The sequence below is a fragment of the Ovis canadensis genome, chromosome 17, assembly GCF_042477335.2.
Source record: "Ovis canadensis isolate MfBH-ARS-UI-01 breed Bighorn chromosome 17, ARS-UI_OviCan_v2, whole genome shotgun sequence".
NCBI lineage: Eukaryota > Metazoa > Chordata > Mammalia > Artiodactyla > Bovidae > Ovis > Ovis canadensis.
In genome coordinates this window covers 66,122,551-66,135,244 of record NC_091261.1, presented here as the reverse complement: position 1 = coordinate 66,135,244, position 12,694 = coordinate 66,122,551, and the positions used below count along the sequence as shown (strand labels likewise).

General features: G+C 43.7%; 1 protein-coding gene across 2 annotated transcripts in view; it reads left to right on the top strand.

Moving 5' to 3' along the window:
* TMEM233 (transmembrane protein 233) overlaps positions 1-12,295 on the top strand; it is a 46,958-nt gene extending 34,663 nt beyond the window's left edge. The window contains exons 2-3 of one of the 2 annotated variants that reach the window (XM_069557934.1): positions 314-450; positions 10,285-12,295. In XM_069557934.1, the coding sequence (XP_069414035.1) occupies positions 314-450; positions 10,285-10,291 (144 nt within the window). In that variant the 3' untranslated portion in view covers positions 10,292-12,295. Of the gene's footprint in view, positions 1-313; positions 455-10,284 lie in introns of both variants that reach the window. The other variant, XM_069557935.1, reaches the window with a different exon arrangement.
* The last annotated feature ends 399 nt before the right edge of the window (positions 12,296-12,694 follow it).

Here is a 12,694-nt window from a genome sequence, read left to right as displayed (position 1 = left end):
TTACTGCATATAATCTACATGACAGTTATTGCATTGGACAGTGGTATACTGTGCTAAACAAGGAGATAGTGGTCCCTGTTTGCATGGCACTTACACTCTAATGGGAGAGGCCAAATCATTCTTTTCAATATGCTGTGGTAAATATTAAGATGAAAGTAATCAGGAACTACAGAAGAGGAAGTTAACTCAGACTGGGAGTTCAGGGAAGACTTCCTGGAGGAGGTGGTAACCATGCCACTGGCTCAGATCATCGTGGGAAGCCATGTTTTTCCTTGTGGGTTGTCATCACCAGCTCTTCCCTTGTGTCCCCCAGGCTCAGAACAGCTATGAGGATGGAGACATTGAAGGATCCAAGCGGCTTGGAAGGAATGCCAAGTGGGTGGCTGTCGCCTCCATCGTTATTGGCCTTCTCGTCATTGCTATTTCTTGTACAGTTCACTTCACTTGGAAGTAGGTAAGCTTTTCTGGTTTTTTTAATATTTACTTTTATTTGTGTGGCTGCACCAGGTCTTAGTTGGGGCACATGGCATCTGTCTTTGTTGCAGAATGCAGGATCTTGAGTTGCAGCATGCAAGCTCTTAGTTGTGGCATGCAGGACGTTTAGTTGCAGCATGCAGGATCTAGTTGTGGCAAGAGGGACCTTTAGTTGTGGTGTGCAAACTCCAAGTTGTGGCATGTGGAATCTTCAGTTGCGGCGTGTGGGATCTGGTTACCCGACCAGGGATCAAACTCAGGCTCCCTGTATTGGGAGTGCAGAGTCTTTGTCACTGGACCTCCAGGGAAGTCCTCTAAGGTGCCTTTTCTTGAAAAGCCCACTGGAAACTGCTAGGATAGGTTAGATTGTGCTCCAGTGACAGTCTCAAACAAAAGGGTTTTCATTTTGCCTTACTGCTATTCCATAGGCCACATGGGTTTGTGGAAATTCTCTCCTCCACACAGTCCCTCAGGGTCCAGACTATACCATCTTGTAGCTGCTCTGTCTGAAACAGGAGTCAACAAACTTTTCCTGTAAAGGGCCAGATGATAAATATTTTAGGCCACTATTCGCATCTCAGTTGCAACTACTTAACTCTGCATTTTAGCATAGAAGCAGCCATATCCAATCTGTAAATGCATTAATGTGGCTGTGTGTGATAAAGCTTTATTTATAAAAACAGGGAGCTGGCCCATGGCCCATAGTTTTCCAGCCTCTGATCTAGAACATGAGGGCTTCTCAGGCTAAGACAGGAGAGAGGAAAAGCCAGAGAATCCCACATGGGTTTTCACTGCCTCAGCCCTGGAGCGATACTTGTCACTTAGGCTCATATTTGATCGACTAACACCAGTCGCATAGTTTCACCTAACTGTTAGAGAGTGGGAAATGTATGACAATAAGTGAAACTTGAAGGTAATCACTTGCTCTGCCTTAGCATCTAATCTGCTAAATGATTTCCTGCATGACACCGCATCCAACTAGCCTGGCTCTTCTTAGTTTAAGAACAGAAGGGTCTCTACCTTAGCTTGGTATTTTCAGTGAGCTCTCATCTCACAAAGAGATGATGTTTCTCTCTGGATCCGAAGAAATTTATTCTGATTTCTCCAGCCAGCGGAGATGGGCTCCATCCGCTAGAACCAGTGATACTTTCCATCAGAGTTTTGCCAAAGGGCAAGGTGGTGTGATGGACAACCAGGATCTGGGAATGACAAGCCCAGATTCATCTCTGTCTCACTGTGTAACTCCTGGCCAAACAGATAAGAATTCAGAAATCCTTCCACTCTTCTCTCATAGCAGCACTGTTCCTCCAACACCATTTCCCTCAATCTGGGAAGATCATTCTTTTTGACTTGGTTTCAGGAAGGGGCCCATTGGGTGGGTATGGGAGGAAGGGGGCACCTTTTAGATCAGCCAAGCCCACCTTGGCAACCAAGACGGTAGTGGATGTCCCAGTGGGTCAACTTCCTATCAGACAAGCCAGATCCATGAGCAATCAGGGGCCGTTGGATGGAGGAGGAGATATCAAAATAGGAAGTGTCATAAAGGAAAAAATTGATAGTTTTGACCAAAAGAGAGAAGAAAAAGGCACTAAGATGTCAAAAGCACCTCAAAGTGTCTTGCCTACAAGATGGCAAACTGATGATGCTGGCCTATGAAGGAGAAGGCAGTTGAAAGATAGATGAGAACACACCCGACTTGCCTTTTTAATAGAAGCATAATGTGCTTGCATGTGTGAGCATAGGGCCATGGGGTGGAGGGTAACATGGTGCAGATTTGGGACCAGACTTCCTGGGCACAAGTACCCCCCTTTACCACTTACTTACTGTGAGACCTTCCACCAACTGCTTGCCTCCCTCAACTCCAGTTTCTTCCTCTGTAAACTGGGGTTTATAGTTGTACCCATTTAATAAACCTGTTGTGAAGGTTAATAAGATGATGCACAGAATGTGTGTAGGTTGGCATCTGTTCCTTCTCAGTGCATAAAGAAATACAAACCATTTGTTAAATATTACTATGATTATCAACATGACTGGAGGAAGGACCTCAAAGAGTTCAAGATGCTATTGAACTGAGTTCAAGGCTTTGAATAGATGAGCCAAACTCGAAGGACGGTGTTCCAGGTAAATAAGGCCAAGTCCTCGTGTAACTCCTGGGGACTTGTGAAAACACATACTGCCCAGATCAGTGTTTGAGCTAAGTGGTTATAATAATAGCAACTGACACTGACCTAGAACTCACCATATGCCAGGTACTGTTCCATGCCCTTACATGAATTAAATCTCACTGAGTCCTCACAACAACCCCAGGAAGTAGGTGATATTATCCCCATTTTTTGCAGATGAAGAAACAGAGGCTCAGAGAAATGAGGCGACCTGCCTGATATCTCGCAATTAATTAGTAGAAAAGACGGAGGGTAAGCCCAGGGTAACCTGGCTCTGGAAAATGTTTGCTGCTGTTTTTTTTGTTTGTTTGTTTTGCTGCACCTGGTCTTACCTGAGGCTCGCAGAGTCTTTGATCTTTGTTGCAGCATGCAAGATTTTCTTTTAGTTGTGGCATAAGAAATCTAGTTTCCTGACCAGGTATTGAACCCAGGCCTCCTGCATTGGGAGCACGGAGTCTCAGCCACTGAACTGCCAGAGAAGTTCCTGGAAGCTGTTGTTAACCACACCACCTCACAGCCTCTAAGCCAGCACATCCTTTCTAGTACATGCACTAACAAAGGCCAGCAGATGGCTCTTACCTTGTGGTTAACCCTAGAATTATTTCTATAATGCTGGTGCCTTGAGGTTCCAACCTGCCAGAAGAGCATGATGAGTTCGGGCCAAGGGTAAGAAGATCAAAGGGCTGCAGGAGTGAGGCGGGGAACATATTATGCATGCATGAAGCAGGTTGGTCGGGAACAGTGGGGACTGTGGTGAGAAGGGGAGCAGCCACCACTCTGCTCCTGCTGGTTGTCACCACTTAGAACGCAGACCTCATGGGCCCATTTTCCAGAAAACATTGGAAAGCTGGGTCTTTATTTTAAAATCTCCGATTTTTAGATGTTGACAGTCAATTCACACAGTTTAAACACATGATGAGGGCCCCAAACAAAACAAAAACATACAAAAATCACGCCGGCAACCTGGACATTATCTACTTTATAGAGTTTCTGGTGGACAATTTGGCTTTCAAAGTTCAGTTTGCCTATTAGCTTCCAGGCAAGAAGTTTCACTGGGGACCCAGAAGTCTTCCTCAATAAGAACGTTTCTGTGTGCAGGTGAAGCACTGATGTTTGTATCCTTGTGACTGAGGTTTCATTAGTAGTAGTAATGAAGACTAGAAGAGGAGGTCACCTCTCCATTGCTTCTCCCTGATGGGAAGTGTTTCACAGTGGTTAGAGCCTGGCGCTTAGCACTCGTTTTGCCGGGACTCAAATCCTAGCTCTACCACCCAGGCCACTCTGGCATTTTTTTTAATATTTACTTTTATCTTACCTATCTGTTTGGCTGCACCAGGTCTTTGTCACAGCACACAGGATCTTCAGTCTTCATTGCTGCGTGTGGGGTATTTAGTTGTGGTGTGCAGGATTTTTTTTCTAAGTTGTGGCAAGCAGCATCTTCTAGTTGTGGCACACAGGGTCTTTAGTTGTGGCATATGAACTCTTAGTTGTAGCATGTGAAATCTAATTCCCTGGCCAGGGTCGAACCCAGGCCCCCTGCATTGGGAGTGCAGAGTCTTAGCCACCCGACCATCAGGAACTCCCACCCTGGCAAGTTGGGAAGCTTCCAGTGCCTCAATTTGCCTCTCTATAAAGTGAGGATAGAATTGTTTCCCCATCTGTATGGTCAGGTTCCCTCTAGCTACTTTTCCTTCTGTGGGATCAAAAAAAGCAAAAATATTTTCCAGAGTTAGAATTCCACGGAGAAACTAAAATTTAAAGCTTTGTCATGTGTGTGTGTGCATGTGTATAAGAGAGAGTAAGAAACTAGACCTCAGTGAATGAAGTCAGTTCTGTTTTCCATTAAAACCAAGAACAAGACCCGATTTCTCAGTAATCCTTTGAAATAAATTTCCCAGCCTGGCTTACTGGAGGACTTGAATCACATTGTGGAATTACTAAAGTCGAGCTTCCCAAACTTTGGGCTGCAGAAGACTTACTGGGGAGTTTTAAAAGAGTTAGACATCTGACCCCGACCCCAGAGGATTCCAACTCACTGAGTCATAAGCGAGGACCAAGAATCTGCATTTTCAAGCTCCCCACTCCCTCCCAAAGACGCTGCTGCAGGTGATTAGAACACCCTGCAGATTAGAACACAGACTTACTTCCTCCCAAATCGAAAAGGAAGAACACACTAATAGCACCAGCCATTAACAGAGTAGTCAGTTTTCATTTACATCAGCAAACTTGTCATCCTAACATGTTATATCAAACTCAAGGCCAAGGACGGGAATCATTTTACCACCCAGGAGGTGTACCGCAGAGAGACGCTTTTGTAACAGTCAAAACAAGGACCTCTGAAGAGGGGCTGGGAAAATCTGACTTTAGAGAAGGCCTAGCCTAGAGGCAAGACCAAAAGCTTTGGGTATGTCAGTTTTCTGTATTTCATTAAAAAAAAAAAACTGTCTGAAATCTCCTACTATCTTTTAAAACTTGTTAAGCCCTGCCTTTTAAAAAAGGGCTTCCCATGTAGCTCAGTGGTAAAGAATCTGCCTGCCAATGCAAGAGATGCGGGTTCAATCCCTAGGTCGGGGAGATCCCCTGGAAGAGGAAATAGCAACCCACTCCAGTGTTCCTGCTGGGATAATCCCATAGACAGAGGACCCTGGTGGGCTACAGTCCACGGGGTCACAAAGAGTTGGACATGACTGAGCACACGTGCCTTTATGTGTGTGTATCTATGTGTGTGTGTGTGTGTGTATATTCCTTATTAAGAAAACTGTAACCAATCTCTTCTCTCTCAAATGATTGAAATCTCTGGTAGTTCACTTTCTTGGAACAGGTTCAGGTCATGACAGTCTTCACCCAAGCTCGTATGAAAGGCTCATTCATCCTAGTTTTTTTCCTTCCAGCCGTATCGAGATTTAACTGACATTCGGCACTTACAAGTTTAAGGTGTGCAGCACGATGAGTTGGCTTACATACACCATGAAGTGATTATCACAGTAAGTTTAGTGAACACCTGTCAGCTCGTATAGACACAGAAAGAAGCAGAAATTTTTTCCTTGTGATGACAACTCTCAGAATTTGCTCTTTTAGACCACTTTCATATATAACACACAACAGCGTTTATTATATTTATCGCATTATATATTACATCCCTAGTACTTATCTTATAACTAAAGTTTGTAGCTTTTGACCCCCACCGTCCAGTTATCCCTTCCCTCAGAACCTGCCTCCAGTAACCACAAATATGATCTCTTTTTGTATCACCTATCCTAATTTTACAGGATATCTCTGTAAGTCATGTAGTGGTTGGAGCAAAGAAAGCTAAGAGTTTGATGACATCAGATCTGTTAGAACTGGGAATTACTGAGCTCAAATTTATTCAACAGTTTGGGATAGAATGCTGAGCTGGCAGGAGAGAAGTGCTCTGTTCATATGGAATCAGAAACTTGCAGTCTCTTGGATTTATCAAATTCCCTGTTCACAGGTTGCTAGGGAAAGTAGAGAAATGAATCACAGAGGTGAAACGTTTAAATACTGCAGCCATCTGTTTATTGATCCTGAGTTTTCACATCCTCAGCCAAAAACAACAAGTCTGCAGACTTTTACTTTCTGCTGGCGTCTGAAGATTCAAGCAAGGTTAGGTTATTCTTGTCATGTTCCACAAAGCACAGGTCTCACCTGTGACAGATCCAGCAGGGATGCTTGTGAAAATACAGATTCCCAGACCCGTGATCAAAACTCCGAATGGCCCTGAAACATGCATTATCACAGCATTCAGTTCAGTTCAGTCGCTCAGTCGTGTCCGACTCTTTGCAACCCCATGATTTGTAGCACAGCAGGCCTCCCTGTCCATCACCATCTCCTGGAGTTCACTCAAACTCACGTCCATCAAGTCGGTGATGCCATCCAGCCCTCTCATCCTCTGTTGTCCCCTTTTTCTCCTGCCCCCACTCCCTCCCAGCCTCAGCGTCTTTTCCAATGAGTCAACTCTTTGCATGAGGTGGCCAAAGTACTGGAGTTTCAGCTTTAGCATCATTCCTTCCAAAGAAATCCCAGGGCTGATCTCCTTCAGAATGGACTGGTTGGATCTCCTTGCAGTCCAAGGGACTCTTAAGAGTCTTCTCCAACACCACAGTTCAAAAGCATCAATTCTTTGGTACTCAGCTTTCTTCACAGTCCAACTCTTGCATCCATACAGGACCACAGGAAAAACCATAGCCTTGACTAGACGGACCTTGGTTGGCAAAGTAATGTCTCTGCTTTTGAATATGCTATCTAGGTTGGTCATAACTTTTCTTCCAAGGAGTAAGCGTCTTTTAATTTCCTGGCTGCAGTCACCATCTGCAGTGATCTTGGAGCCCAAAAAGATAAAGTCTGACACTGTTTCCACTGTTTCCCCATCTATTTCCCATGAATTGCCAGATGCCAGATGCCATGATCTTAGTTTTCTGAATGTTGAGCTTTAAGCCAACTTTTTCACTGTCCTCTTTCACTTTCATCAAGAGGCTTTTTAGCTCCTCTTCACTTTCTGCCATAAGGGTGGTGTCATCTGCATATCTGAGGTTATTGATATTTCTCCCGGCAATCTTGAATCCAGCTTGTGCTTTTTCCAGCCTAGCGTTTCTCATGATGTACTCTGCATAGAAGTTAAATAAGCAGGGTGACAATATACAACCTTGACGTGCTCCTTTTCCTATTTGGAAGCAGTCTGTTGTTCCATGTCCAGTTCCAACTGTTGCTTCTTGACCTGCATACAGGTTTCCCAAGAGGCAGGTCACAGCATTGCTAACCCCCAAAACCTAGTTCTAAGTATTCTAATGTTGTACAAACACTATACTAAAGCTTTGCCTCTAATGGAGAACATTCTTTTTTTTTTTAATTTGACTGTGCCAGATCTTAGTTCTGGCACTTAGGATCTTTTCTTCTTTGCAGCAACAGGGCCCTTTAGTTGTGGCATGCGAATTCTTAGTTGTAGCATGTGGGATCTAGTTCGCTGACCAGGGATCAAACCCCCCTGCCTTGGGAGTACGGAGTCTTAACCACTGGACCACCAGGAAAGTCCCTAATGGAGAGCAGTCTTATGTATTAATAGGTAGATGTAGGCTGCAAAGTAAGACTTTTTCACATTCCTGAGCCACCTGAAAGAAGCTTCGGTGATTGCTGCTTCCCCTGCCCTACCTCCTAGGAAGCTTACACATCTCCCAAGTCTCCTCTTTCTTCTCTCCTGTGATCATGCTCGTGGTCACATGTCTGATGCTTGGTTGAATTCAGTGAAACTCCTTTAGCACAAAATCAGTTGACCAAACCTGGGTGTGAGGGAGACCAGTGTTGTCTGCCACAAATACAATAAATGACAGCCAGTGGAGCTGCTTCTTACTCAGAGGTGAAGTTATAATGTCGGGGCATAAAGTGAGCCTTGAATAATCAAAATTAATCTTGGACGTATCTATAGGGGGGTGCCCTACTTGAGAGTCACACAGCATCTCCTGATCAGCCCAATATAGCCCGTGTTCCCTCCAGTGTGGGGACGGATGGTGTCCCTTGGGTCGAACACCAGCTGAGGTTGTTGGCTGTTTAGGCCTCGTGTCGTATGTTCAAACACTGGAACCACATTCTGAGCTCAACAGGAATCCTATACCTATTCATACTCATAAGCATCGAGCAGCCTAGTGGCCAGTATCTCCATTTCAACAGTTGCTTTTTTTCTCTTTGAAAAATATGAATAGTTTATTTCTGTAAGTTAAATACACATACATTGTACTTTCACTGACTTTACATCCCTAGGTAGCCTTGTAGGTACCTAAACAGCCAAGCACACTCCCACCACGTATTAAAAATGCTTGCTTGTCATTCTTAGCAATAAGAGACATCATGTTCCCAAGTTCCATTAAGGAAGAGCTTCACTTCTAAGGTTAAGGATCCCATGACTGTCTCCTATTAGCAGGTTCAGAGTTAGCAGATATGAATCCATTCTATACTGTTAAAGCTTCTACATTATAAGGAGACTGAAAAGAGTTCTCCTGACCTCAGCATATCCTCCCTTTGCATTAGAAGGGAAGTAAGAATAAATATCATGAGGGCTAAGAAGTAAGAAGCTGCTCTTACAAAAGCATAAGAGCAAATCTCTCTTATTCTTTGTATTATTGGCTGATGTAAGGTTTCCTTCCTGGCAGTTGTTTTGCACAGATGGGTCTTCAGAGAATTTTTGTGATTCCATGATGAAAAATGGGAAACATTACCTGTTTCCAGATCAAAAATGCCTTTCTTTGTTGGTTCAGATAAGTTGCGATAAAGATAAGTCCGACCTAAGTCATCAACAATGGAAAGAATTTTGCTTTGAAAAGGATGTAAGATGGTGGGATATTAATGAAGAAGGATATTGATGAAGAATAAACATGAAACAAATGTTCAAAAAAAAGAAAGAAAAAATTTGATGGAAGACTAAAGAAGTTTTTTAAAAAGTAAACAAAAAAAAGATGTTCAATCTCTCCAGTAGCCGGATAACTCAAAGTAACAATGAAATACTAGATGTCCATACACACACACACACACACACACACACACACGATAATATCAAGGTTGGTGAGCGTGTGAAAACTGGGATACCGCGCTGTTGGTGTGGAACAGTACACTGGGACTGTCTTTCACAAGGTCATTTTCTAAAATCTGTGTGCCCACTTGCCCAGCATCTACTTCTCAGTGTCACAAAAAGGCATTTAAAACAGTAATTCTCCTCCCTACACATGAAAGTCCCCAGTGCCCAGGGCCCACCCTGGACCAGCTAAAATAGAATCTCCAGTGATAGGGCAGAGCATCAGTAGGTTTTAGGGCCCTCCAGATGATTCAAATGTGAAGCCCAGGGATGAGAAGCAAGGATGTGAGATGATGCTCAAGGCAGCTCCACTTAAAATAGGGGAAACCTTGAAACAGCCTAAATGTCCAAGAGTGGGAGAACAGTTAAATACATACTGGTTCATTCATAGGATGGAATACGATACTGCAATTTAAATGTAAAAATACCTCCCTTACTATGGCTTTATAAGGCCCCAAAGGATCTGGTTGTTGCTTCTCCATCCACATCTCCCAGCCCTTGCTCCCTCCCTCCTCCGCTGCACTGAATTCCTCCTCTTTGAGCAACACAAGCATGCCACGGGGCCTTTGCACTTGCTGGTCCCTCTTCCTGGAATTGTATTCCTCCTGATATTTGCATGGCTTGTTCCCATCTCTCCTTGAGATGCTCCTATCTAACTACAGCTGTGATTTAAATGTAGAGGAAAATGCCTGGAGGGTGCACCCCAAATGTTAACAGTGCTGCTAACCCTTGAGGAGGAGAATAAGGTTCAGAAAGCCTCAGGGGCCATGATTGTGCCTACATCTGTATCATTTGGAGTTTTGCATGTGCAACATGTAAAACATGTTTCCAAATAAGATACATTTTTCAAAAAGAAGCCAGTGCTTAGACTCAAAAGTGTGCAGAGCTGCTAGGCCATGTCAGCACTGGGTGAATTGGAGTACTAGCCGTTGAAGAGGGAAACCCTTGCTGAAGAAGCTCTACGCTCTCTTCTCTCTCTCTTTCTCTTCTTTCTCTCTCTCCCCCGCCGTCCCCGCCCCCCTTCTGTTTGTCTGTCTCTCTCACTCACTCTGTCTCTTGTACACACAGAGCCTGAACACCCAGCAGTCGTCTACGAGCATGGAGGATGGACCTCATCCACACACACCCCAGAGGAGTTTTTGAGGAATGGATCCTTGACTTCAGACTGTGAGGATCTTTTCCTCCAGGACTCTCCAGAGGCAGGTCCCTGGCAAATGAACTAAAACCAGAAAGAACAGCAGGCAACAACAAAAAAAGTCCAAAATTTAGGAAACCCAGGCAGCAAAGCCAGATGAGCTGAAGCCATTGATTTTTTTTTCTTAAGAAAATCAAGCCTCACTGTTTCAGTATATCAAAAGCCGTTGTGTCCATGTGTGCATTCCTCTTTTTTAGAGATGAGCCTCAGAAAATCTCACTGCTTTTAATGAGGGAAGAAGTCCAGATCCGGGAGGAGAGGGAAGTTTTGGGGAGAGTAAAGGATGCTGGTTTGCAGTGTGGAGCACATCTGTAGCATGTTTAAAGTCATCGAATAGAGCTGACTCTGTGCCTTGTTTGCTTTCATTTTTACATGTTGTAGCTTCATTTTGGCCTTTAGTAGCTCCTCCTCCATCAGCTGCATTCCATCATCAAAGATGGGGATGAAGGAGCTTTCTGGTCTTTTGCCTTAGTCTCGCCTGACTCCCTCCCACCAACCCCTTGCTTGCATCCCCCATGGCTCAACTTGACCACACCCTCATTTGTCACCTCAGACAGACTCAGACTCTGAGAATGTACTTAGTGGTCAGTCACAGGTACATGGGGATCCTTCCCATCCCAGTTTTGAGAATATACTGCCTGTGTTTAATGAACTTACTTCAATCTCTCTCTCTTTTTAGCAAGTCTCAGGCAAGATCTTTGATTTTCCTGGATGCAACCTGGAAATGCCACCCACTGTATTTATTTTTCTGTCAAATGTAAACCCTGTAGGTGTGACTACTGGTTTAACAATGCCACCATTATTCTGCCTGCCAGAACACGCTAACCCCGTGTGCAAGATATACCACTGGTGGTACACAACGATAACTTTTAAGTCATTTGCAGCCACAAGATTAAGTGTCACTAAATCACAAAGAACATTTGCATTTTTCTTTTTCAATCCTGATTACATTTTAGAGAAAGTCTCTGTTTAGTGCTCATGGGTCCTCAACACCTTTCTGATTCTTTGGTTTGTTTCCCTTCTTAATAAAGAGCAGACCTCAGGTTCAAAGTCTTCTGTTTAGACAAAATTTAATAACTTAGTGGGTTTTATTTTCAGTCTATGTATTTTATTGCTTTCCATTTATGAGTCTCCACTTAGGAATATAATTTTCTTGTCAAATGCATTTACTTACAAAAAGAAGTAGACTCAAAGAAAATATTAAGTGATTAATACAAAAGGTGATAAGTGGGTATATGTTAAAAATAACTTCAAAAACTAGTACTAGAAATCATGAAAATAACCTTCCTAAGCAAAAGAAAAGGCAGCTTATTCTAAGTGAATGAACAAGTGTCTAAATCAAAACACCTGAGTTTCAATGCCTTCTTTGCCACTATCTTATCTATGCAAGCCAGTTTTAGGCAAGTTTCTTAGCCTTCTGTGCCTCAGATTTCTTCATCTGGAAAATGGAGATAAGAACACCTGCCTACTTATCTCGGAATGGTCAGTATGATAATTAATCACCATGATAGATACGATTGCCCCAGAGGGAAAATTCTAAGTGTTACACAAATACAAAGCATCGTTCTTAGATTATTGTGGATCCCAGGCATTTGTTTAAAACCCTGGACCCTCACAAAAAATAAACACGGGTGGACACCAGATTCTACTTGTCATTTCACCCAGACGTCCATCATGAGCCAGCACTTGTCCCAGGAGGACATGAACCAGGAATACCAGTTCTCAGCACACAGAGATCCCAGCATCATTCCAGTATATGGATCTTGATTTCTGTTCCACACACCTTGTTTTCTGTTTGTTTGTATTGAAGTTCCTGATCTTTTATCCAAATCAAATGATGTGTTGCTGAGAGGCAGAATAAAAATGGTTTTAAGAAAGCTGGTTTGCCATGGTGCGTACATTGTGTTTCCTTGGGGTTCCCAACCTTCTTGAGACTCCCATAACCATAACGGGCTCATTCATCCCAGCCTCAGCGAAGACCACAGAGAGGCTGAGGGTTGGACTAAAGAAAGAAGTGAAAGTGAAGTTGCTCAGTCGTGTCCGACTCTTTGTGACCCCATGGACTGTAGCCTACCGGGTTCCTCCGTCCATGGGATTTTCCAGGCAAGAATACTGGAGTGGGATGCCATTTCCTTCTCCAGATCTTCCCAACCCAGGGATTGAACTCAGGTCTCCTGCATTGTAGGCAGACGCTTTACTATCTGAGCCACGAGGGAAGTCCGAGGGTTGTGCTAGCAAGGTATCAATTCATATCTAGCTTATGGCCTGAAGTGCCCTTCTAGG